The 23,278-nt window shown below is 48.4% G+C and overlaps 14 protein-coding genes across 14 annotated transcripts; 5 read left to right on the top strand and 9 right to left on the bottom strand.

Moving 5' to 3' along the window:
• Positions 1 to 671: 671 nt before the first annotated feature.
• On the bottom strand, positions 672 to 2,372 carry N7489_011196 (histidine phosphatase family protein; the record flags this gene model as incomplete). The annotated part of the gene is made up of 3 exons (XM_056716945.1): positions 672 to 1,518; positions 1,582 to 1,711; positions 1,772 to 2,372. The coding sequence occupies 3 exons, from the start codon at positions 2,370 to 2,372 to the stop codon at positions 672 to 674; spliced, it is 1,578 nt and encodes a 525-aa protein (XP_056564567.1).
• Positions 2,373 to 2,760: 388 nt separating this feature from the next.
• Positions 2,761 to 3,095, bottom strand: N7489_011195 (uncharacterized protein; the record flags this gene model as incomplete). The annotated part of the gene is made up of 2 exons (XM_056716944.1): positions 2,761 to 3,016; positions 3,079 to 3,095. 2 exons carry the CDS (start codon positions 3,093 to 3,095, stop codon positions 2,761 to 2,763), a joined length of 273 nt encoding a protein of 90 aa, XP_056564566.1.
• Positions 3,096 to 4,230: 1,135 nt separating this feature from the next.
• N7489_011194 (uncharacterized protein) lies at positions 4,231 to 4,801 on the bottom strand (the record flags this gene model as incomplete). Its single annotated transcript, XM_056716943.1, has 2 exons — positions 4,231 to 4,675; positions 4,737 to 4,801. The coding sequence occupies 2 exons, from the start codon at positions 4,799 to 4,801 to the stop codon at positions 4,231 to 4,233; spliced, it is 510 nt and encodes a 169-aa protein (XP_056564565.1).
• Positions 4,802 to 5,805: 1,004 nt separating this feature from the next.
• Positions 5,806 to 6,672, bottom strand: N7489_011193 (uncharacterized protein; the record flags this gene model as incomplete). Its single annotated transcript, XM_056716942.1, has 2 exons — positions 5,806 to 6,389; positions 6,462 to 6,672. The coding sequence occupies 2 exons, from the start codon at positions 6,670 to 6,672 to the stop codon at positions 5,806 to 5,808; spliced, it is 795 nt and encodes a 264-aa protein (XP_056564564.1).
• Positions 6,673 to 8,162: 1,490 nt separating this feature from the next.
• Positions 8,163 to 9,124, bottom strand: N7489_011192 (uncharacterized protein; the record flags this gene model as incomplete). The annotated part of the gene is made up of 3 exons (XM_056716941.1): positions 8,163 to 8,428; positions 8,481 to 9,063; positions 9,113 to 9,124. The coding sequence occupies 3 exons, from the start codon at positions 9,122 to 9,124 to the stop codon at positions 8,163 to 8,165; spliced, it is 861 nt and encodes a 286-aa protein (XP_056564563.1).
• A 3,571-nt stretch (positions 9,125 to 12,695) lies between these two features.
• On the top strand, positions 12,696 to 13,484 carry N7489_011191 (uncharacterized protein; the record flags this gene model as incomplete). Its single annotated transcript, XM_056716940.1, has 1 exon — positions 12,696 to 13,484. The coding sequence occupies one exon, from the start codon at positions 12,696 to 12,698 to the stop codon at positions 13,482 to 13,484; it is 789 nt and encodes a 262-aa protein (XP_056564562.1).
• A 1,104-nt stretch (positions 13,485 to 14,588) lies between these two features.
• On the top strand, positions 14,589 to 15,257 carry N7489_011190 (uncharacterized protein; the record flags this gene model as incomplete). The annotated part of the gene is made up of 2 exons (XM_056716939.1): positions 14,589 to 14,838; positions 14,872 to 15,257. 2 exons carry the CDS (start codon positions 14,589 to 14,591, stop codon positions 15,255 to 15,257), a joined length of 636 nt encoding a protein of 211 aa, XP_056564561.1.
• A 103-nt stretch (positions 15,258 to 15,360) lies between these two features.
• N7489_011189 (uncharacterized protein) lies at positions 15,361 to 16,947 on the bottom strand (the record flags this gene model as incomplete). The annotated part of the gene is made up of 1 exon (XM_056716938.1): positions 15,361 to 16,947. One exon carries the CDS (start codon positions 16,945 to 16,947, stop codon positions 15,361 to 15,363), a length of 1,587 nt encoding a protein of 528 aa, XP_056564560.1.
• Positions 16,948 to 17,173: 226 nt separating this feature from the next.
• N7489_011188 (uncharacterized protein) lies at positions 17,174 to 17,584 on the top strand (the record flags this gene model as incomplete). Its single annotated transcript, XM_056716937.1, has 2 exons — positions 17,174 to 17,368; positions 17,420 to 17,584. The coding sequence occupies 2 exons, from the start codon at positions 17,174 to 17,176 to the stop codon at positions 17,582 to 17,584; spliced, it is 360 nt and encodes a 119-aa protein (XP_056564559.1).
• Positions 17,585 to 17,661: 77 nt separating this feature from the next.
• On the top strand, positions 17,662 to 18,477 carry N7489_011187 (uncharacterized protein; the record flags this gene model as incomplete). Its single annotated transcript, XM_056716936.1, has 1 exon — positions 17,662 to 18,477. The coding sequence occupies one exon, from the start codon at positions 17,662 to 17,664 to the stop codon at positions 18,475 to 18,477; it is 816 nt and encodes a 271-aa protein (XP_056564558.1).
• Positions 18,478 to 18,636: 159 nt separating this feature from the next.
• Positions 18,637 to 20,391, bottom strand: N7489_011186 (tetratricopeptide repeat protein; the record flags this gene model as incomplete). Its single annotated transcript, XM_056716935.1, has 1 exon — positions 18,637 to 20,391. The coding sequence occupies one exon, from the start codon at positions 20,389 to 20,391 to the stop codon at positions 18,637 to 18,639; it is 1,755 nt and encodes a 584-aa protein (XP_056564557.1).
• Positions 20,392 to 20,517: 126 nt separating this feature from the next.
• Positions 20,518 to 20,792, bottom strand: N7489_011185 (uncharacterized protein; the record flags this gene model as incomplete). The annotated part of the gene is made up of 2 exons (XM_056716934.1): positions 20,518 to 20,707; positions 20,740 to 20,792. The coding sequence occupies 2 exons, from the start codon at positions 20,790 to 20,792 to the stop codon at positions 20,518 to 20,520; spliced, it is 243 nt and encodes an 80-aa protein (XP_056564556.1).
• An 80-nt stretch (positions 20,793 to 20,872) lies between these two features.
• N7489_011184 (uncharacterized protein) lies at positions 20,873 to 21,212 on the bottom strand (the record flags this gene model as incomplete). The annotated part of the gene is given in 2 exon segments (XM_056716933.1): positions 20,873 to 21,136; positions 21,150 to 21,212. 2 exon segments carry the CDS (start codon positions 21,210 to 21,212, stop codon positions 20,873 to 20,875), a joined length of 327 nt encoding a protein of 108 aa, XP_056564555.1.
• A 395-nt stretch (positions 21,213 to 21,607) lies between these two features.
• On the top strand, positions 21,608 to 22,942 carry N7489_011183 (Oxoglutarate/iron-dependent dioxygenase; the record flags this gene model as incomplete). The annotated part of the gene is made up of 4 exons (XM_056716932.1): positions 21,608 to 21,695; positions 21,797 to 21,898; positions 21,959 to 22,119; positions 22,181 to 22,942. 4 exons carry the CDS (start codon positions 21,608 to 21,610, stop codon positions 22,940 to 22,942), a joined length of 1,113 nt encoding a protein of 370 aa, XP_056564554.1.
• Between the last annotated feature and the right edge of the window lie 336 nt (positions 22,943 to 23,278).

The raw sequence follows: 23,278 nt of genomic DNA, 5'->3' as shown, positions 1-23,278 counted from the left end.
ACTTCGTTTTAGAACTCTAGATAGGTGGGAACTCGACGGTGCCGTTCTACGTTCTGATTGGCCAACCCGGACTTAGCACGATCTCCGCAGAACGGAAGGTGCCGTTCCCATCTTGCATTCACGCTGTGAGCGAAAGATAGAGGCATGGCAAGGGTGTCAGGCAGGTCAGGCAGTAAGGCTCTTGGCGCTACGATCGGGCTTAACGGAATGGTCGGGTTTAAGGTAAATAGCAAGAAAAACGAGGTCTATTCTCGCACCTGTCTTTTGGTGATTTGAATATAACGGCTTACATTCCAGACAAAGATAAACGGTAGGAACCGCCAATCTCATAAGCAAAAGATGAAGGAGACTCAGCCAGCGCAAGCCCAGCTTTGGGCCAATTTGGATCAGCATAGATGTTGATTTATATAGCACTCTACCGGGTATCTAATTATGGCCTAGGGAGACTGTGTTGATGTCTGACATGAATGACTAAAGCGATGACTCTGTAAAGGGCTCGTATATGCATGTTCATCAGGCAACGAAAACCCATCCGAAATACTGTATTTTCCAAGTTATGAGCTTAACTGATATTTTCAAGACACCACTCTTATCTGGTATAGTAAAATGATATAGGTACAGGGCATATAAAATTGTGCTTATGTACGTATATATAGATCGCCGTGTTCGGTCTAAGATTCAGGAGCACCATCCCCAACCTGGCTTCCGGTGGTATAGTTACCAAAGCATGCCTTTTGGAACTGTGCCTTGTCCTTCAGAGTGGGCACGCCACGCAAGAACTTATCGAGCTGGCAGAAACCATTGCTGGAATCCTCACAACCGATAAGTCCATCCTGTGGGAGAGGAGAATTGTTGAGCATAAAACGAATGTACTCCGTGGTCTTGGCAGTGGACTTGATCCTAGGGTTGGTGTAAAGAACAGGGTCCAAGTAATCGAAAGACACGTCGCGAGGGCAAGTCCAGATCTCAGATATGAATCGTGCACCAAAGGGTGTCATCTGGCTGAGAGAGAAGTTGCGCTCAGGCGCATGGTCAATGTCAACGGGCAAACCCTTGGGGCCGTACTTAAAGTAGTCTAGACCCAGGGCGTTGATCACGGACAAGATGATATCATCGTGAGACATGTCCATGTAGAAGGGCTGGCCAAATGGAAACTGGGCTTCGTTATTGGTGTAGGTGTAGTTGATGCTTGTATCGCTTGAGGTGATGAGCTTTTGCTCGAGTCGAGCGGCGAGCTCTAGAACGTAGCCAATGCCCTGGGCGCGACCGCCCGGCGAGCCATAGGCGTAGTCTCCATAGTACTGTACATCGATGTTGTATTCGTAGTCCTTCCATTCTTGCTCGGTGAAAAGAGAGCAGAACGATGAGCCGCCAAGGCTGGTGTACTCGTAGACACAGAGGTTCTGCATAGCAAGAACGTCCATGGCGGTTAGGTTGAAGTCGGGAGGGAAGTAGGAGGACAGACGGGTGCGAGCATCCTTGGTGTATCGAGGAATGAAGATCTTAGCAGCGTTGTCGCTGTGGCTTTTGTTAATACGGTTTCATGGTTACACATACATTGTCGGAGGACTTTTCGCTCACCCTTCAGTATAATCAAACGTACACGTTTCGTAAGAAGCGAGAGTGTTGTTGAAATCAGCTTGCTCAGGGATCACGACAAGATCATACTGGTCGTAAGAGCTGTTGGCTCCACTGTTACCAAAGAAACCGCCTAGTCGAAGAGGTTAGTTGGTTATCCAGGACTGACCAATGAGATGAGAGTTCCACTCACTGAGCCACCAACGTGCGCTTTCCAAAATACGTTCCTGGGAGGTAGTGCGAAACACCGGTGTCGGGCGGTCTGTGCCGTTGGGGTAAACGTTAAGAGATGGACTCCAAGCAGCTACATTCTCACGTCCAGCACGGTACAAAAGTCTTCCGTACTTGACCCAGAAGTTGGCACCGGATGCAGCCTCAGTCGCAGCACCATTCTCCATAAGAGTGTCCTCGCCAAGAACATAGTCCCAGTTGTTCAGGAACTTTAGAGGACCCACAGCCACGGTCTTGCCTGGGTTAGCTTTGCTGTAATTGGTTAACTTGGCTGCAAAGTTGGTCATGCCCTCGCCGTCCAATGGATAATCTGTGGGGAATCGCTGCGCATGGCGATGCAGAACATGCACTTGAGACAGTTCACATCCTTGCGGCACACCACTCGGAACGCCGAAGCTATCTGCGTCCTTATAGGGGCTGAGATTGGCCCAGCTCTTGGCCATGTCAAAACCAGATACATAGCTCGATCCTGTTGGGCCAGGTGCAGGAGCAGATGCACTAGTCGCTGTAGCTGTAGCTGTAACAGCAACTGTCACCAACGTGGCTCCGATGAAGTTCTTCATGGTTGATCGGAACCTCCTTTTTGTGGGGTAGTGCATCCACGGGTCACTTCAACCTCCCGTACTCGGCCTTTGGAGATACCCAGTTGCAACTGATCCTTACCGTGTAGGTAAGTACAGTAGATGTCCACGGGTGATGCGACTGGACTGTTTGTTTATCGAATTTCAATTCTCCAATTAACTTTCGGGGGATTGTTGTTCCACGTGGTTTGTTTCCAAGGTTCCGTGATTGGCCTGTGCGGTCGTCAGTCTCCCGAGGTCCAACCCGCCATGTCAGATTTTGCCTGCGTACTGCATACTGTGCAATATTGCATCTGGATACACCAATGTCCCTCCAATTCTCGACAGTCGAATACTTAATCATTAAATTCCCAAAATAGATTTATTGTGCTTAAATTCTTCCGACAGGCCGCCATCGGCGGGGGCGTGCTCTTGCACGACTGCGATGAAAGCATCCACGTAGGCTCACAGCGTCAGTGATAGACTTGTAGGCCGGAGATGACCTGGGGTAAACGCCAGTGTGGATATTGGCCACGAGGTCGCGGAAGAATGGCAGGGAGAGGGTGGTGACCGTGAAGGCACCTTGTCCGTCCCACTGGTACAGTGTATCGTAAAGCTGCTCAGCAGTCACAAGGGTGGCCAGGTGCCTGTATAAAGTTATCTAATCAAAACTTCCAAATGAAGGTATATCCGGACCCGTAATACGTACCAAGAGTTGCCGCCCATGAAAATGTCTTCGGTGTACCTGCCCACAGCGGCTGCCTTGCCGGTGGTTTTGCCCTTGTTGATGCCGTAGATGGAACGGGATCCGTCGACGAGTTTCTTGTGGTTGACCAGGGCGCGGGCGGAGCAGGGCTGGAAGGTGAGATGGTCACATAGAGCGGCGGGGTCGAAGTGGTGGATGGAGGCGAGAACGGAGTTGATGTCAATACCTGTCAATACCGCTGGGACAATTGGTGGGCGAGTTCGAGATCAGCGCCGTGACATTCCAGAAGTCTTAGAGATGACACAAGATTTGTGGTGCCACGGCGCAAGCGACGCAGGACTTGCCTATATCTTAAAGGTGTTAGCAGACCTCGGACGCGAAGATCCCAAGTTTGCCTCTCCGACAACTCCACTTGTTAGACTCTTTCGGTGCCTATAGGAGTCGTGCGTGTCCAAGCACTTTGATAGAGAGAAGTTAGAGCGACATAATCAAAAGTTAAAGGAGGCTAGTGTCATAACACGCACTATATATATCGGAGCCTGGAATATCTGAGCGTAACGCTCAGATATAGTGGTCTTTTGGCCTAGTGTGTAACTCGCCAGTCCAGGGGCAGGTTGTAACAGCTAGCATAAACTAAACAACGAGAGAGACGGCCTACAGCTTCTCCACGACAAGCAGCTGCCTCAACTGCTCTATTTTGAGCAAGTATTGGAAGCACCTTGGGACTGATTAGCCTGCTCGATGACTGGAACCACCCTTTCAGGCCCAATCTGACAGAGCTGCCGGACGTTACAAGAGAAGGGTGAGGAATTGCCTATTCCAGATTGCCCGGTCGTATCTTGGCGACAGAGAAATACTAGAAGTGGCGACGCAGTGCAGGGAGAGTTCCTGCGTGGAAAGCAGCTTATATCTCCCCAAGAGTTTATAGCAAGAAGGGCATAAAATAGCCACCGATTCATTATCAACACCTCCACCGCAATGTGTCAGCGAGGAATCCCGCATGTTCTGGGTCATTCTCACCCGTAATCAACTTAAAGGTCTCAGGGTCTATAACTAGTGGATCTGGTAGGACCTGTAATCTAATATCGACCAATCGAATCCAAATCCCCTCGTAAACGGCTAACCCACTTAACCCAAGCTATACCTTTCTATTTTCTAGCACTCCTGATCTGATCCAGCCTTGCCATCTACCTGCATTTTGTATGGGTGGCTCTGATCGTATGGAGGAGGGTTCTCTATGGCGCTTAAGCACATTGACGGCTGGTGGGCTGACTGGGAATGCGCCTGTGGTAAAGGATCGTATGGCGGAGGGTCATCCATGGTCCTTGTACTTGTACAGCGTATTGACGGCTGGTGGGACGACTGGGATTGTGCTTTTGGCTTAGGCTTGTTCACATTGCTGTCATGGTTTGAGCGAGGCTCGTGTTGAGGGTACGATGGTTGGACATGAGGGTTGTTCATTTGGCTACCATCCTTATAGCCCATTCGCCGCTTGTTATTAAGATAGTACTGTTGCTGGGCAGCATGTCGGAGCCTTTGGGAAGCAGGTTGGAGATTTTCCCTCTGCTTCTGCTTCTGCTCCTCGTGTTCAGCGGCGGCCCTAATGTAGGATATATGAGTATGAGAGTGACAAGCATGGGTAGAAGACTTGAAGAACGCACTTGGATGCGGCTTTAATAAGGCTATAGCCACCATCTAAAGCAAGGCCAGTCTTGATAAAACCCATGTTTTAGAAGGAGAAGGAGTTTCAGTAGAAGCTTAGTAGATTATTGAAAATATGACAATTGGAAGTCCGGGAAACCGAGGCGTATTTATTATTGTCTAGCACCGGAGGCCGTGTCGTTCGAAAACCAGAGTTGGGCGCCATACGGGATTTTGTAATTAACGAATTTCCAATGGCTCCGCCACGATATGGATCTTCACCAAGATTACACAACAACCCGGGGGCCAAACCTAGCGCCCAAAAATATAATCGCCCCGCAAGCTCGCCTATATCGACGGACGACTCCCGAACTCGAGCTTTTGTTTGAGACCGGCGAGCCTGCTGTCACCGTTGGACTACATATTAGAGATATGCCGCCCCGGCTGAATCGTCGAAAATGTATTCTGGTTGATTTTGATGCAAGGCACGGTTTGTCCGAAATAAATCGGGCCTCTGTTTTTGCTCGTGGGCCAGCCGTCTCATTGGGAAACATCCGATACCTACAGAAAGCGGAGTGTGATTTGTCGAGCTATGTCCACGGCGGGGCCCCGGGGGTCATTCATATATTGTAGTAAGCTTAGCCCCCTGATTGCCAAGACTGTGGGGCCTGTAACTTGCGAGGGTCCGTATTTTTTGAACGAAAAAAAAAAAAAAAAAAAAAAAAGAAAAAGGAAAAACAACAGGGGCCGGTTAATAGAATTCATAAACCTCTACTCCCCACGTGGGCGGTATATTCTGACACTCACTTTCGAGAGGAAACTCAGGGAGAGTCAGCCTGATTAGGCAGCCTTGTCGTTCTTCACTTTGACCCATCTCGTATTTCTCGACCTAACCGTCTTCGGAAGCGTTCCCCCGCTACTATATTGACACTGCTATATAGATACACGTGTAGTTGATATAGAGCAAACCTTCATAACTTATATATGCGAGTTCTCCTAATATACTGCGGTCATACTTCTCTATTATAATTATTTAAGTCAATATACATAAGAGCTATATCCATACCTAATGGATCCCCAAAGCTTTTTTCAATGTCCGTGTCGACTATCACCACTAAGTTCTGGACGGCCACCGTCCTCTAGCTCAGACACTTGGTTCACTTTTCTTGAGATTCCAGAAACCTCATTAGGGCCTAGAGAATTATTGCCTAAAGACGTCCCTGCGGCTACCGAACTAAGTGGTGCGACGTTAGACATACTTTGTCTAAGTTCAGACTTCCATTTTCGCTCAAGCATGGCCCAAATCAAAAAGAGTAGCGCTAAAGCGCCGAGCGGAACGCCGACACCGGCACCTATAGCAGTGTCATGGCACGTCTCGGAGCCGCCTAAACCGCTGCTTATGTCGGTAGGGGACGATGATTGGGTCTCGGACGGTGCTTGCGTCTCGGTAGGTGCTGTGGTCGAGACGTTTGAGAGGAGAGCACGTCCGTAGACGGCGTTGGCATCTTCGAGCTCAAAGGTTTCCACGCCATTATCAGAGTCATCGAAACAGCCAATATCATCGCTGCCATCTTCAGAGTGAACCAGTCTTGGTGCACCGCAGCAGTATTGAGAAGTTGAGCCCCAGGTGTAAATGATACTAAGGATGGCGCCCCCTTCTGGCGACGAGTATTCTAATTGCGTTATTAGTCGGGGTTCGTCACTGGTGGTTGCTTCGAAGGGGATATCGGGGAGATTTAGCTTACTGCAATGCGGTGTGCACCCGGTCCAATCTTTGTTTGTGCATGCTCCTCGCCATAAACTGTATGGTTGTTCCCCTACACGCATACAGAGGCCATTGTCGAGACAGACATCTTCGGGGCCACAGCACGAGGTGTTTTCTTCGGAGCCGCATGGTACAGTATCTGGGGCTTCTGTCCCTAAGGGGAAGTAGCAAGTGCGGTCGTCTGCCACCATGGTTGCGACTAGGTGTAGAAGGGGCCAAACAACTGTGTACAGAGTGGAGGCGATCTCAGGCAAAACCAGCTCAGGAGTTCAGGTCGCATATAAGCCCGAGTTGCAGGGACCAAGCGAGAAACTCCATTATGACATTTGGGGCTGTGTAGCGTTGATCGTATCTGTACGAAGTATATGTACTTGCTGATCACAATTCTTGACCTTGAGTTCCGTGATCGTTGCTTCGTTAAAACTAGCAAGAGCGCCCGTCAATTACCTTTGTGGAAATGATCGATATTTTGCTGTTCGAAGGCGGGTCTTGCCGAGAGGTTAGGTCGAATATTCATTCTAATCAGGTTAAAGATCAGCTAGCCTTGGTTAGCCTTGCACTATAAAACCGGGGCATATTATTGGGCGTACCTGCGGAGTATTCTGTATACAGGTACCAACGAACTACGTATAATATATAGAATTAGTGATTGGAGAAGTCTTTAATATCACGACAGCGGATTGTAACTGCCTCATGTGTGGGCAGGCTTGCCCTCGAGACGTTTCAAGTAGGGCATGTTCCGGGAAAGCCTTAGCTCCAGCGCACATCCATGGATGCATAGGTGTTACTGAGTCCTTTCCCACACCTGGGCAACCCCACACCAACAACCACCCACTGTTTCTTTTCCTTCCTACATTATGTATCCATATGCCTCCCTCAGGTATGGAAAAATAGCTCATTGCATAGAGCGAAAAGGTGAGCTTTCAGCTTTAGCTATTATATATGCCTATAAGGCCGGTGTTACGTAGTCAAAGCGAGACATTGTGCCAGAAAACAGACTGAGTACATGGATTACCGATTCCAGTACCATCGAATACATGTAATTTTCGACTTCGAGAAGAACTGGATCCAGCAGGACAGGATTCCAAGGTATGCTGTCTACCAGGATCAAAATCTGCCCTGGTTAGTGCAGCCGCACCTACCATTGGTGAATGCAGTAGCTGTGAAGAAATCAGCAAGAGAGCCTGTATCTGAGGCCTCTATTAAAATCTGGCATCGCCGGCTAGGCCATGTTAGTAAAGAGAGGGAAAAGCTCGAAGAGAGAGGAAACCGGCCAACAGTCCTAACATGGGATCAGGATCAGTCTGAACTAATCACCCGGATGCAAATGCCGTCATCCATAGCCCGTATCGCGCTGCATGATAACGTGCAGCATGCACAATAAGGCCAGGATCTGCATACAGATAGTCTGCAAAATGAAGAGATACAGGATCCAGGTCTGACAGATAGAAAGACGCAAGAGAGAGAGATGCAAGGTGAGAGAATTGGAAGACAGCAGACCCCAATTGCTGTGCAAGAATCATCTGATTATGAACCGATCACCCCGGCGTCGGTCGAACCGACGCAACAGCACCAGCAAACAGCAAATAGAGGGGTCTTTTCCAGCGGATCTCCTTTACCTCCGTCACCTACCTCGCTAGCATCAATGCAAGTAGTATGCAACGAGCTGACTCTCGACTAACTAATGACTCTGTAGGGTATCTCTGAAAATAGCATAATTCCCTTCGCCCCTAGAATCCAGAACCGCAAAGATAATCTTCTCAAATACGCCCATGAATTCACCTTCCTCCAAAACTTGGCGGAAAAGCGAAGCAACCTGTAATGGAGGGTTCTGAAATGCGCCACAGCCCATTGCGCCAAGTACGCAATGTGTGACATTGTTCACTGCGAGAACACGTAAAGTCTGTGTCATTTTGTCCCTGACTGTCCGAATGTCTTCTGGGCGCGCTGTCTATTGTCAGCGTCTAGTCGTACATTGTGGTGTTCGTTTGGTTTATACCAAAATTGCGCTTATCTGGTGTCAAGAGAGGTCGCCGAATTGCTGCTAAGCTGACAACACCCACAGTGAACCTTTCTGCGGGCTCGTAAATTCGGGCGCCCTTGGCTACTTCATCTCTGAAGACGACCACATTCCGGGACCAGACTGCACCAAGCACAGGAAGAGGATAGAATCGCTTATGTAGTGTCGCAGCCAGTGTGCTTCGGAAGCATAGCGCCTCCTCTTGTGCTAATGCTCCCCGAAGCCATCCTCCTCCAGGGTGCTTCTCGCTAGCCATATTCAAGACCCCAATCTTGGCAGTGGGATTGGTGTCGAGGATAGCTCTGGCGGCCGTAAAGCTATCGCTATTCTGGACGGTGATTCTTGGCCTTCTCGCGTCTGGGGTAGGATCACGGCGTGGTAGCTGCGTTGAGTAGTAAATGGCCCCTGTTGATGCATCTGCAGATCTGATGATTTGCGGGGTGAGCCTACGGGTTTCTTCCGCTAAGGCTTGGCGTTGCGCCTTGTTTGGAGGCGTGGTTGCAGTTGAGATTGTCATTCTGTAAAATGGGGGAAATGACGAGGCAAATTCCTTGGTGCAAAGCTGTCAGTTGGGGGAAACTGGGCCATTTTATATTTCTTGCATGACTCACAGTGACGAGCATGATGGGTAAGAAATACGAACGGGTGGGCCGAGGCAGACAGCGATCCGCTCCGCCTTAGCGTATGGGTTTGATGATTGAAAGGGCTAACAGCAAAGCGAGGTCCCAAACTGATTATCTGATCTGGCAGAGCCCAGAGAGAGAGAGAGAGAGAAGGTTCGATCTCTGACTGGGTGAGACTGGCTCATATACTAACTAACTAGTTAGCTAGTTAACTAGTTAACGTAATCGGAAAGCGAGTGGCCACTGTAAGCGAGTGGCCACCCTCCCCCCCATGTATAGTTTTTAAATGCATTTATCTCAACCAAAACGCCATTAAATTAAATAAACTAAAATCATCATCTATCTGGGCATGTCTCTCTTCTATAGCCTGGCTTTCTATATATCCCATATGCTCGTCCGGCCTGGGGAGGCGGTTTTAAACCTTCCGAAACCTGCTCACGATAGTTGTTGATACGCGTAACTTAGGCCTCAAATGGCTCTGAACGTAGCTCACGAACCTCCTGAACTGAGAGATCCCCTTCGTGGACTATCGTCCTTATAGATCGAGTTCGCTTTTACTTTTTCTTCTCGTTTTTAGCGCGTAAATCGCTCACTTCTTTCTCTAGTAATGCGGCGGATTATATTGTGATCTAGTAGGCTTTTAAAACCTAGTTAATAGCGGAATTAAGCGGGCTCGGGGGCTTCTTGATCTTATACGAAGCAATGCTTTGATAGAGGAAGCTTGCTTTTCTAATTATATATAGTTCGAAGGCGTTTTTGGATCCTAATCACTACCCCGGCTAGGAGGGGGGGTAGGGGTAGTAAGCCGGATATTAAGCTTCGAAATCACTCTCTCCGGTGTAAAAGGTATTAAACTAGTAGATCGAAAGCTATTTTTAATAGTCTCTAATTTAAAAGCTTTAATTCGTACGAGAGGATATGCTTCGAGGAAATTAAGTTTATCGATATAATTGATTCTATTCCGCATTTTTATTTCAACTATCTAGCCGTACGAGCGTTTTAGCACTATAAAATAGCCGATATCGAGAGGCTATAAAAGATAAGAGGAGTGCGGAGGTATATAGATTAGTATGATTTTATTTTCTTTATAGACTTTATCGAATCTCGGGGTTAAATAACTTCCGTGGCCGTTAAGTATTAAAAGCCGATACCCCCCTTCGTATATAAAGAAGTGGTAGGAATAAAGAGCTTTTTAAGCTAGCGAAGTCTAATTTTATTAGAGGTCTATCTATTAGGACTAACCTTAAATCGCTAGTCCTCTAGGAGGCCGTCGAACTAAGATTTAATAAAGACTTTGCCTTTAAAAATTATATATAGGGGGAGGGCCTAGCTAATAGCATTCGTACACTCGATAATAGTCACCTATTCTCGATTTCTAGGCTATAAAAGTGCTCGCCGGCTATAGTATTCACTCCTTGTTATCACCTTCGCCGTAGCGGTTAACCCTATCGCGAAACTAGTCTCGTTAAAGTTATAAACGTTATCGGGGTTAATCCTAAATTGAAGGATAGTTTTTTAAATAAGATTAAACCACTCTATAATAATCTTCGGGTCTTCGCACTTCGCACGTTCGTAATTATAGCGTCTCGAGAACCGGGAGGAAAGGAGAGGGTGCCGGTTTATAAAATTATAAACCTATTTATCGCTAACCGAAAGAACCGGGGTGGTTCCACACTTTTCGAGGAGAAGATTCGCTATTTCTCGTATAGTAGAGGGCCGGGGTGCTGATCCGCGAGTATCTATAGATAGAATCTATTTTTTAAGAGATTCCTCCTCAATTTGTGTTAATTTATATGAGTTAGCGCGAGAAATCGCGCGGTGTTATATACCACTAAGCCGGTGGCGGAGAGTTATACGCGGGACTTTGTAAGTGCGAGTAGCGAGAGCAACAGATGTAATATCTCCATTTTTAAAAGCCTGGATAGCTAATAAGATCCTACCCTCTTGCTCTGTTGAATTTGCAGAGGATTGGGAGCGAATTGGTGGTATAGTGGGTGGTTGAATTAACTAAGTGCTAGTTCATGGACGCGTTTTTGGAGGTGGTGGCCACTCGCTTTTCGATTACGTTAGCAAACGTGTGAAGCCTGACAAACCAGGCATCTGCCTGTCTACCATAACACTATCTCACTCTCATCTCCCACTGGTGGCGATGATGAAGTTTTTCTTCGCCTTGTTGCTTCAATATTCTCAAGCTGCAGCCACCAAGACGGCTGACGTATGGAACAATGCTAAGCTTTTCCGGGGCGGACCTATGGTTTAGGATTGGCGGCATAGGACGCGGAGGGGTGGCTGCATTGAGGCTCTTCCACTAGTCTGACACTTTTCCGGATAAGGAGACTGGAGACTCATTGTGGGGCTGTTTATGAGTCGTATGAGGCTTGCGGGCCTTGACGTTATCAACAACTATAGAAACTGAGATATTGTAAGTTAATACACTGTAGAAAGTGTAGAAAGTAAAGTGAATATGACTGAACAAAGAAATTCAAGTGAAGGAAGTCTATACTATGGATGATTTGTATAGTCTATATTGAACAAAATAACCACGGTCAATATTCTTTCCTTAAAATAAGTCTACAAAACTATTGTGATTTCCCATAGTTAGTTATCTGATCCCTGTAATAGAAGACTATTACAGTCTTACTTTCCTTTCTCCTCTCCACAATACAACATATTGCGTGTCTCTTAATCTCATCCACATTGTGGATCTTGACAGGAACAATTAAGGCGTCAGAGACACTATGGTTGAACATCTCTACCGCTATCAGAACTTCCAGTGTTCTTGCTGTCCCATATCTAAGCAGGTACATACGACCATAGGGTGTGGAAAATAGGGCTTCCCGTCCGCTCAGCCGTACTCAAGCCACACGCCGGTGAGTTAGTAGTTGGGTGGGTGACCACCAGCGAATCCTCACTGTTGTATGTTTTTTGTTTTGTTTTGTTTTTGTTCTTTATCTCATACTTATACCTGCCTATCTATACAACGATGTTGAAACTCGGCTTTGATTTCAGGATAATATACATAGGATGCGTTTGTCCCTATATAGACTAAGCATTTGCCTCCAGGGCTAATTTGTCTCGTTTGTCATTCCCGGAGGCTTTATATATAGCCTCTTTTCTATAGATGCATTATCACACTTTCCTTTTCCTTCATCTCCCTAGTAGCATATAGCCTCAAGATTTCACCACCTAAATAGCTGCATCCATTCTATTATTCTATCCTATATGTTAACTGTCACATACGACCATAGGGTGTGGAAAACAGGGCTTCCCGTCCGCTCAGCCGTACTTAAGCCACACGCCGGTGAGTTAGTAGTTGGGTGGGTGACCACCAGCGAATCCTCACTGTTGTATGTTTTTGTTTTGCTTTTTGTTCTTTTATCTTATACTCAAACCTGCCTATCTATATAGGAGCGGTTTGAAGGAAGCGCTATATCGTGACGAAGGAGTGCTCTGGAACGATACGAGTAATTTATCACGTGATCAGCAGGCTGTATTTGGCATCCGTGCCAACCCCTTTATCCATGTTCAAGTCGATCCAACTGCTTTCTTCGTTTTGCCATGTCCTTTTGCGATGTCCTCGCCTTTTCTCGATATTCGAGGTGATACGATTCCTCTGGAGCAGGTTCTCGGGAGCGGAGGCACTGCAGTAGTTCTGCTTCGAGATGGCGTGGCCGTCAAAACCCCGTTGAGATATCTTTGGAGCTCAGACTCAGACGTCGAAGTGAATATCGAAACCATTAGACGTGAACAAGACGTTTATCGTCGCTTGCAAAGCTCCGAAGACGACCGTTCTGATGGTGTTGTCCGCTGTCTTGGGTTTTCAACTGAAGCTACGCAACTTGCTTATATGGCCAATGGAGATCTTCAGACTTATCTTGCAAAGTGCCGACCTTCTTATCAGCTCCAGCTCGCATGGTTCCGTGTGACGGTTCGCACACTTGGTTATATCCATGACCGATGTGTGCTTGTCGCCGACATCGCTAGCCGAAATTTCCTTCTTGATTCCGATCTGTCTCTTAAATTCTGCGATTTCTCAGAATCATCTCTCCTTCAATTAGATGCTAATATGGACGCTGTGGATGACAATGGATACACAGCCCGAATTGATATTGGCCTCCTGGGAACAGTTATGTATGAAGTTGTGACTGGCAACAAGTGTGAAATCGACCTCTTCAAAGACAACTCTCCTACTGACGGCCGGGCTTATTGGCCAGACAGGAAGTTTTTACCAAGCACTCAGGATATCTGGCTTGGCTGGATTATTGAAGGCTGTTGGGACGGAGAGTTTCGTGACACCCGCAGTCTCCTACGAACATTGGACTCCGTCGATGTACGCCTCCATACACCACTCATCTCCTGACTTCTATTGAGAAATATATGAAAGAGCGGCCCATTACGGCTATAATTGGAGCCTTGGGCCTGGGAATGCTTGCTCTTTTTGTCGGTAGAAGACATTTCTGATGTCGCGAGGGCTTCTGACTTTTTATTTTCTGGTTTTTCCTATACTTTCTTCTTCACGCCTTGGATCAAGCTACGTTCTCACTTTCCCCGATTTATGGTATTGGAAACACTTAGTCTATATAAGTCTGTATTTGGATATGCTCTAGGTTCAGCTATAGCTGGGCTTTGGGTTATGGAGGTCTCCCTACCTGACTTTCTTTCCCAGCGATCTGCTATAATACTCACGGCTTAGACCCGTAACTAAGAGGCGGTATCTTTCCTTATCTAATGCTTTAGTTATTGGCAAGTACTAGTAACTATCCGCTGTTCTAAGCCGTTGCATGCTAACCTGGTGTAGAATAAGCTTATACGCATAGCCATGTGTTGGGATTAATACTACACATACCTTTCCTGTGGAAGAAAAAAGGTGTATTAGGGTTAGGTTCAGTGTTACAAGCCCAGTTGCAGCAAAACTGAGGAGAGAAACCAAGACCTTCGACAGCATTGTGGTGACTATGACGCCTGTAAAAATCGAAAAAAGTGAAGCTTCTATAGAGGGCCATGATTCTACGAGTAACGCGATCAGAGGATCTGAACAGTGATACAGTGGCTTAAATTAATTGTTTGGAGAGTGTCTGCATAGACAGGAATCGCGGGCTGCTTAACCGGCAATGCTGTGGTTGTTTTCCTAGCAGGGCCGACCGCCAGATAAACCTGTCTAAGTGTATGCGGTGCATTGGCGCCAATAGTGTAGACGATCAGCGAGAACTAGAAAAACTTCAGAATGGTATATATAAGCAGCATTGATAAAGGCTTTGGTTACCCCTACTATACTGCTGTTCTTCCTACATTATATTCTTCGCCGCGCCAGCTATTACGATCCCTCCCTTGTCCCTAGGCCAGTGTCCTCTTGCTCGTTTCCACCGACATATTATACGGAGAGCCGGGAGCCCATTTGGTGCGTGTGGTTAATACTGACAGACTCTTGGATGAGAGAAGTCAAAAAAGAACATGAGTTTAGTGGATGAGAGCAGCAGGATCTTGGAAGCACCCGTCTGTTGGCGTCGAGGATGTTCTCTGGGTATGGAAAGGGCTTGATGAAGACTCAAGAAAAGGCTTGGCCAAGTATCGCCCATTTAACGCCCCATTTCTCGAAGAACACGATATACGACTACCGTCATCCGCAAACAGCGCATCTAAGCGGATCGAGCACTGGCAATGGTCACCTCCTGTAGAAGATGTGCACATGACTGCTTCGAAATATTTACGGGAGGGTCGCTAATTATTTTCGCTTATCTCCTTCGGAGAATGGGTGCAGGAGGCTTTAGAACATTCATTCTCGGAATTCTCGCCCCCTCCCGCGCACACACGCACCTTCGTCACACCCTCTGTCGCACTCACCCTGGGTGCGCTGGGTGACGCCAATCAAAAGCGGCGTCACCCTCCCGCTCACCCAGGCGACATCCACCGAACTATTGATCGAGCAGAAGCCACACGCCGGTGTGTTAGTAGTTGGGTGGGTGACCACCAGCGAATCCTCACTGTTGTATGTTTTGTTTTGTTTTGCTTTTTTTTGTCTTATGTCTGTCTGTCTTGCCTGCATGGTGAGGAAAACCTCACTGCCACCCTGGTTAGAGGTCCTTTCTTTTGTGACACTATGAGATTACGGAGGACACTTAGCCCATTTATATGATCTGCTCGGTAGGTAAAGCGGAGCGTCAGGTTTCTATGGGTCGGACTGACATGATCACATAGTTTACTGGCCTAATTCCAACGGTGCCTACCTAGCTAGGTACTTAAGATAGGTTCCCACGCGAGACCCGCACAACGTGAAAACACGCAACCCCGTCGTTCGCCAATTGTGCGACAAGCCCATACTCCCAGTCAAGATACCCCTGCATATGCTTGCGAGCGTTGTTTGTGCCTTCGTATGGTCTCTTATACACGTCGATTGGCTGCGACAACCATCGTGACTCCGTCTCGAGGGGATGGCCGGCAGCTACCCAGGCCATTGTCCCTCCCACCAAATATAGCACTTCTCGCGAGATCGACTTTCGTGCCTCGTCAACATTCATCGCGGCAACATCACCATCCGGCGAGGTCAGCACGATGGGGCCACCACCGTCGAGAACCCTCAAATCTCGTGCAAGTTCGGGACCAGAAGCAAACCATGCGCCTGGGATGTGGCCTTTTTGATAGGATGCACTACGGGCGAGATCGACCACAGTCGCTCCTGCGAGATTTCGAAGGTCATTGATCGTGATAAAACAATCCGCTGAAGGATGCCACGAAGGTACTTTAGGCAACGGAAGTGCATCAGGCACTCCAGATCGCTCTTTAAAGACATCCACCTCCCAACCGAGTTGTAAGAGCCAGCTGGCTGTCATGCGCGCTCGCACACCATCTGTGTCATATAAAACAATGCGAGCTCCTCGAACACCGACCCATTCATCGGTGGCTTGTACTAATTGACCTCCAGGAGCATTGGAGAAGCCAATCGGATGTCCGAGAGCGTACTCCTCGGGGTCTCTCACGTCTAACAGGTACAGAGTCCGATCTTCTAACTCCGCGGCAAATCGAGTAAGCTGATCGCTGTCAATAAACGAGACGCCGACGTGATTCGCCCAGGATTCAGCGTATTTCCATGCTTTCTGCAATGTCTCGACTGAAGGGCTCGGAACCCGTTCCGTCTTTTTGGTCTCCAGTTCCAAACCCTCCAATGTCCACCCGATCGTCCCATTTCGGAGCGCAACCACTTTATTCGGGATTCCAGAGTTGATCAAAGATTGGGTGCCAACAATACTCCGCGTTCGACCTGCACAGTTGACGATGACTGTGGTTTCTGGAGATGGTATACACTCAAAAAAGCGATACAAAAGTTCCCCTCCTGGACAGCTGCGGCCGTGCGGAATGCTCATTGTATTATACTCTTCGAAACGTCTGGCATCCAAGACAACCACATCATCCTCGCTCTCCAGAACATCCTTGACCTCCCGCGCAGATAAAGATGGGGTGTGGTTGATAGATTCAACGAGCTCGCCAAAAGCCTTGGACGGTACATTGACATCGCGATAGACCTCGCCAACGAGGGCGTACGCAGAAAGCCCGCCTGTCAAAATGGCAACATCCCGATACCCCAGGGCTAATATCCGGGCAGTAGCCCGATCTACATAACCCTCACCATCGTCGTAGACAACAATTGGAGCCGACAACCGAGGAACTAGCGAAGGCAACTTCTTCTCGATTTCTGAAACTGGCACACTTAGTGCGAATAAAGGATGGGCCTCGGAATAGGGACCTTCTTCGCGGACGTCGAGGAGGGCAATTTCATAGTGATTTACCCAATGCTGGCGCAACTCGCGTGCGGTTATAGATTTGGTCATCTTGTTCAGATGCTAGGATGACAATTTCTGTTTATTTGAAATGGAGATGGAGTTGATGGAACTCTCAGAGAAGCGGAGTCTCGGGTGTTTTTCTCGGAGGGTTTTGGGGAAACCCGCCACGACTGCTTCGAACATTGATATTCAGAAACACACGCAATACTTGGGCTTTGATTCTTTTCTACGATTGACGCATCCTATCTAATCCCCGAAGGGAAAGAGGCATAGAATGCCGTTGCTTAGGGAGGCTGCCCTTCTGTACCCCGCTCGGAGCTCGGTTGACGCCATCTCAGCGCAGGATGACCAATCGATTCCACCTGCCCAGGTGGACATCAACTCCGACCTCGGTCATGCCCGCTTACATCAAGCTAACACACTGAAGTCAGTATGTACCCTCGACAGCGAAGTTCCTGCGAAACATGCCGTAAGCCGAGCCGTTTTCAGTCCCGCCGAATGTGTAGCTAATGATAAATAGGGGCACGGAAGCTCAGGTGCTCAGGCGAAAAGAGCGGTTGCTCTCGTTGCCGAGGCTCAAGAGTGCCTTGTAAATTCAAAGACAAAGGAGCCCCTGGAAGGCCGAGAAAGCGTGCACGACAAGAAGAACCAGATCTCGATTTGCCGAACGGAGATGAACAAGTAGGATCCTCAAGCTCCTCACATTTATCGGCTGCCGTTCCTCATTCGGCCTTTGCTCAGCATGAAGCTGGGAATATAATAATGGGAGATGGTGAGTTCGACTCATTGCCCTACGAGCTGGCCGGGAACTGTGGATTCAATTCCTGCCACTGGGAGACGCTCGGTAACGGCGACATTTATCCCTTCCCCATTGAGTTATTGCAGACAGAACGGCGTGACGGATTGCAAGACCCTGAGATACCTCCAATAGCCTTGGATGCATACATCTCTCCCACGTCATTCTCACAGTCTTGTAAATGCGACGAAGAGGTCTCCGATCTAGTCCGGAAATTGAGCCGCGCGAGCATGTCTCACAGTATCGTCCCAATGTTTCGCACAGGCTTGTCACTCATGGAGAGGCTACTGATCTGTCCTATGTGCTACGATATATCCAAACCGCCTCGAGTGACCGTTCAAAATGTGCTCCTTATCGGCCAGCTGATGTTCGAAATAACATCCGGCTATCAAACGTACCTCCGCTGGCTGAATGAACACTGTACTGAGCTCGATATCAGCAACGAGAGTAGAACCGTCTATCTCGGAGTCCCGTCTGAACTGAATTTACAAATTAGAGGTGAAAAGCTTCGGGATCTTGTCGTGCACGGCCTCCAGGTGGATGTCGCAAAGCTTTTGGTGTTGGGTAAACAGTTTGCGCAGCGGCAACGTGATCGCCATATGGTGGGCCATGAAGCTTGTCCCGATTCTGAAGGCCGTTGTCGGAGAAAGGAGGAGGCTGTTGATCATGATCCACTCGATCTCTGCCCGCACGACCCGGTAGCGCGGAAGTTGGTACCTTGTTTCCGTATCGTTGATGAGGTCAGTAGGATGATCAAGCAAGTTGCAGATGCCGTTGTGTGATACCCATGTTTGTAATCTATTCATTTCAGGTGTTGCTGGACACAATGAAAGCCTCGCACATTGGGTCCCTGCTTTGGTGGACGTGAGCAATATCTTATGCCTTTCGAATATCATGAATGAGAAGCCAGAGAAACATTTTCCATTTAATCAAGTGTCTATCTAGATCTTATACGTCGACTGCACAATGTGGCAACTATTCACTTCGGGCTTTCCACAAGACGAAGGCAATCTCCCAAGTCGACAAAAGCATGAGGATGTGATTTCAACATCTGCCTCCACAAGGGCAAGGGAAAGTTGTTTCTTGATAATGTTTGCCTCTGCATGACGACCCAACAGTTGAAGACACTCCTGATATCCATGCAAAGCCCAAACGTTATTTGGGTGCTGATGCGCACGTTTCGGTGTAGGGGAGAGCCCCAAATCTTCAGCATAAGCCTGCGCCGCCTGCTCAACTCTTCCCTGTTCCAATGAGAGCGCAGCATAAGCATGCCGAACTGGAAGCATCCACCCCCATGGCTCTGCGAAAGGGAGCTCGTCTTCTAGAGTAATTGCTTCCCGTAATCTGGAGAATGCCTCGTCATAATCGCCTTTTCTATAACCGATTTCGCCATCCAGCATCGCAGATGCTACTTTGAGAATGTCGGTGATTTTGTTAGGGAAATCGAGACGTGTGGGAGGGACAAGCTTAGAGGCGAGCTTGAAAGATTCTCGTTCTTTGTCCGCTTCCTCGAGCTGAGACGTGGCCGCATACGCGATGGCCTTTCCATAGTGTCTCATCACGTTCGTGACACAATAGAGATTTTTATCCTCGAGCGGGTCGAGATTCTTGAGTTCCTCCCACATTCCAAAACGAATGAGCACATGGACTCTAACAGCCTTGAAAAATTCCATCCAGTTTGCAAGTGCAGGCGTTTCGACCCGAAGAATTTCCTCCGTGATAGTCGCCTCCATTCGATCCGTGGCTGACAATGCTGCCTTGGACTTTCCACCAAGCATCGCAGCATAGATGAGGGAGTGATAGTCATGTAGACGATAGTAGCTGTAGAATGTCAAGCCGCCATTTTGTTCAAAGTATTTGTCGTCTGCGACGGTCGCTTTCAGATTGTATTCCACAGCGCGGCGATAATCGCCCACGAGGACATCTATATGGGCAGGCATGTGGAATGTGTGGCCTGTATCGGGGAACATTTCACGGATCATCTCTGCTGCCGGCAGGGCAGCCTCGGGAGTCGCCGACATTTCCATGAGGTGGATATACATATGTGCGGGACCTGGATGCAGTTCGACTTTCGGCATCTTCAACGCCCGATCAAGTAGATCTTTCACTTCAAATACCGGCGAAGACGCTATCGAGAGCCCTGTGGAGGCGTCGTATAGTTTTCGCGGAGCACAATTCATCAATGCGTCGGCAAAGAGTGTGATAATGTCGAAATCTCCGGGTCCGAACCTCACGTACACCTCTCTCATGGCATCGGCATACGCTCGGCTACATCCAGCAAGATCCATATTTGGGTCATCGTTGGGGTACCGTTTTGCAAGAGCCTTGATGAGCGCTTGCTCCCACTGTGATGCACTGTTTGCCCGTCTCAGCGCCTCTTGGGAAAACACATAACACTGCTTGATTGCATTGACTCGATCGCTTTCGTCGAACAGCGCCCATGTTTTGTTGTAATTAGAGCCTGAGCAGAAGGATATCCCCCAGTAGGCCATGGCGCAGTTCTCGTCGTGGGCGATTGCCTGCTTGTAACAGGTGATTGCTTCGTCATGGTTAAAGCAATATGTCCATACAAGAGCTCTGTTGAACCATGTCTGGGCTTCCTGGGAGTTGGTACTGACTTTGCGACTGAATATTCCCAGATCAAAGTAGGGGTCGCTCGAGGCTCTTGCGGGCGGTTGGGTGCCGAGGGAGCCCATTTTCTAAGCTTGATAAGCCGAATACAAACTGTGCTAGTAACTGTCCCGCAAATAGGAAATAACGTTGAATCCAGATTAGCATATTAAGAACTTCTTACCAGGGGGATATAAGGAGTCGGAGGGTTTTTAGTGGCGGTCAGGTCGGTTGATTTTGATTCGACTCTCGGACCTTTTTAGAATTTCATGTATCCGTTCTCTCGGGGTGCTAGGCGGGCGAAGAAAGAGCTTGTCAAAGCCAACAATAAGTGGTTGGCTCCGGAGGTAGAGATGATTGTTCTCCCACTTGCCGATTATAACCACTTGTGTGCGTTTGGCGCTATCACAACGATATTGTTGTCAAATCCCCACGACTCCAGCACGATCTCCGGCGTGCTCCGACCGATCATGATCGCGATGACCATTTGAACTTCCCCGTTAGATTCTGTAGGCCAGAACCCCGCATCCGACGTTAACTTAGAAGGCGATTCTGACAAGTCAGATTCTACCACAAGTGAGGGCCATTTATCCGTTCGAGCTTTATGAAAGTCTCCTTTGGCGAGTATTGGCAGTCGGGCTGTTTAGCGATGCCGCTTTCTGCAACGCAAGTGGTTGATTCAAAGGTTCGAAGAGAGCTGTCGAGGCCCATCGGCTGAAGAGACTGTAACAAGGGTCTTTCGAATTGCCGTGTGGCGGCTTCATGTGGCTGGGAATCTAGCACCTTGACGAGGATGAGGTTTTCAAGAGAGCCATAAGAATTACAGCATCCCTGGATAATTTACGAGCCAAGGAAATCGATTTGTGTCTAAAATGATGGCCAGGGTTGCACAAAGGCTCCTTCCCATGCTAGTAGACGAATGCGGTCTACCAACCTCATGTGCCTTTCCTAGGACAGACGTAGAAAAAGGGCCAAAAGGTCAAAATTCACCCGTGCGTTAAGATGTGAGCTCAAAAACGAGATGATGAGGTCATTGTGGTCAACAACGTCTCCCGGGGCACTCCCCGGGGGTAAGGGCTGAGCCACCGACACATCCCAACAAATCGCCCGATTTGGATGGATACATACAAATGTACATACGAGAATATGAGAAGTACGGGGTATAAAGCCGAGTATATCCCCCATCTGCCGGATGTAATGCAATGCAATGCACACCCTTGTCTCCATAATCACACCATACTGGTACAACTTGCTGTGATTATATCCATTGTTTATATTTTCTTCCAATAACTCGCATAGACCATGGCAACGTCAGCTCTAGCTCCAGTCCCAGTTCCTGCAGGATCCGATATTCCGACGTATAGCCAGGTCCCCGAGACAACTTTTGATCGTAGGTCTTATGCATCTTCCACTCATGCACTACTGCAAAATCCAGGATCATGGCGAGGCCGAGATTTGAGACACTGTTGCTAACATGTGGTTCGTATGCAGTGGACTGGGCGGACCTCGCAACCTTGGATCTATCTCTGTTTGACGAGCCCGGTGGTAAAAAGCAGTTAGCCAAACAGCTTTTTGAGGCTATCCAAAATATAGGTTAGTACTCCATGGTTCCAACTCCCATTTTGCACGCTTGGAATACTTATAAAGCCTTAGGCTTCTTCTATATTATAAATTTCGGCCTCTCGCAAGAGGATGTCGACCGCCAATTCTCTATTGGCAAGGAGATATTCAAGCTCCCAATCGAGGAGAAGCTCAAGTTTCGTGCGGAGACTGAGAACGGTGGTTACAATGGCTACAAGCCAATGGGTCTCCGGGTAAGTTGCATATTGATAATATGTGACCCGAAAATCAATCATCTCTAATCCTTCAACTTAGGAAACCAGTCCGGGCGTCTATGACAAGACAGAAATCTACAACATCCCAAAATTCATCCCGGCCCTTGAGCTTCCGCAGCCGGACATTGTGAATCACAATCGTCCCGTCATCGAGGGCTTCGCACGCCATATTCATGACCAGATAGCACGAAGACTTCTGACGCTCTTCGCCATCATCCTCGAGCTACCCGATGACTACTTCCTGAAGGTCCATCGCTACGACGAGAGAAGCGACTGTCACCTACGGTACATGAAGTACCACCGGCGTACAGAGGAAGAAAATGAGAAGGCCGGCGGGATTTGGACCAAGGGCCATACCGACTTTGGCAGCATGACCTTGCTGTTCCGCCAGCCCGTTGCTGCGCTGCAGGTTCGCACACCCGAGGGCGAGTGGAAGTGGGTCAAGCCGTATCCCGAGAGCATCACGGTGAACCTTGCGGACTCACTCCATTTCCTTACCAATGGATTCCTGAAGAGCAGCATCCATCGCGTCGTTGCACCGCCGCCGGATCAGAGGGACGTAGACCGCCTAGGTGTTTTGTACTTTGTTCGACCGGAGGATAGTCTCGAGCTGCGGCCCGTGGTGAGTGAGACGTTGCGTCGTCTGGGGTATGATCAGACAACTGATAATAGTGCGCTTGGGATCACTGCTGGTGAGTGGGTGAAGGCGAGAGTGATTGAGGGAGTTGACAGAGGTGCGGTTCAAAGTGAAATCAAAGATCAGCCTATCATCGGGGGTGTGGTAGCTAAGTATTATGATTAGAGTGTACACATGTGGTGTCTCGGATGTTTGTTTATCTTGTACCCACGTACTCAGTTTACTCACTTCTCTCCTTCAAACCCCTCAACTCACTTTGCAAAATATCATTCAAATCGCAGTAAATCCTCCGAGCTTCCTTCTATGGTCACACCATCTCTATCCTCCCGTGCCCCTAGTTGGTGGCATAGTCCCGAGATTTGGCACTTTCTGAGTACCAACTCGAGCGAACTGGTCCATCCAGTTTCGAAGTCGATTGGAAATTTTCTGTGTCCGCATTAATCGTACGCCAAAAATATTGACAACAGAAAGTTCTATGTTGCTGACCGTCAAGTGGGTGCT

This window comes from Penicillium chrysogenum, assembly GCF_028827035.1.
Source record: "Penicillium chrysogenum strain IBT 35668 chromosome Unknown utg000005l_segment0_segment0, whole genome shotgun sequence".
Taxonomy (NCBI): Eukaryota; Fungi; Ascomycota; class Eurotiomycetes; order Eurotiales; family Aspergillaceae; genus Penicillium; species Penicillium chrysogenum.
The sequence above is the reverse complement of the archived record's forward strand: the minus strand, read 5'-3'. Positions and strand labels throughout refer to the sequence as shown.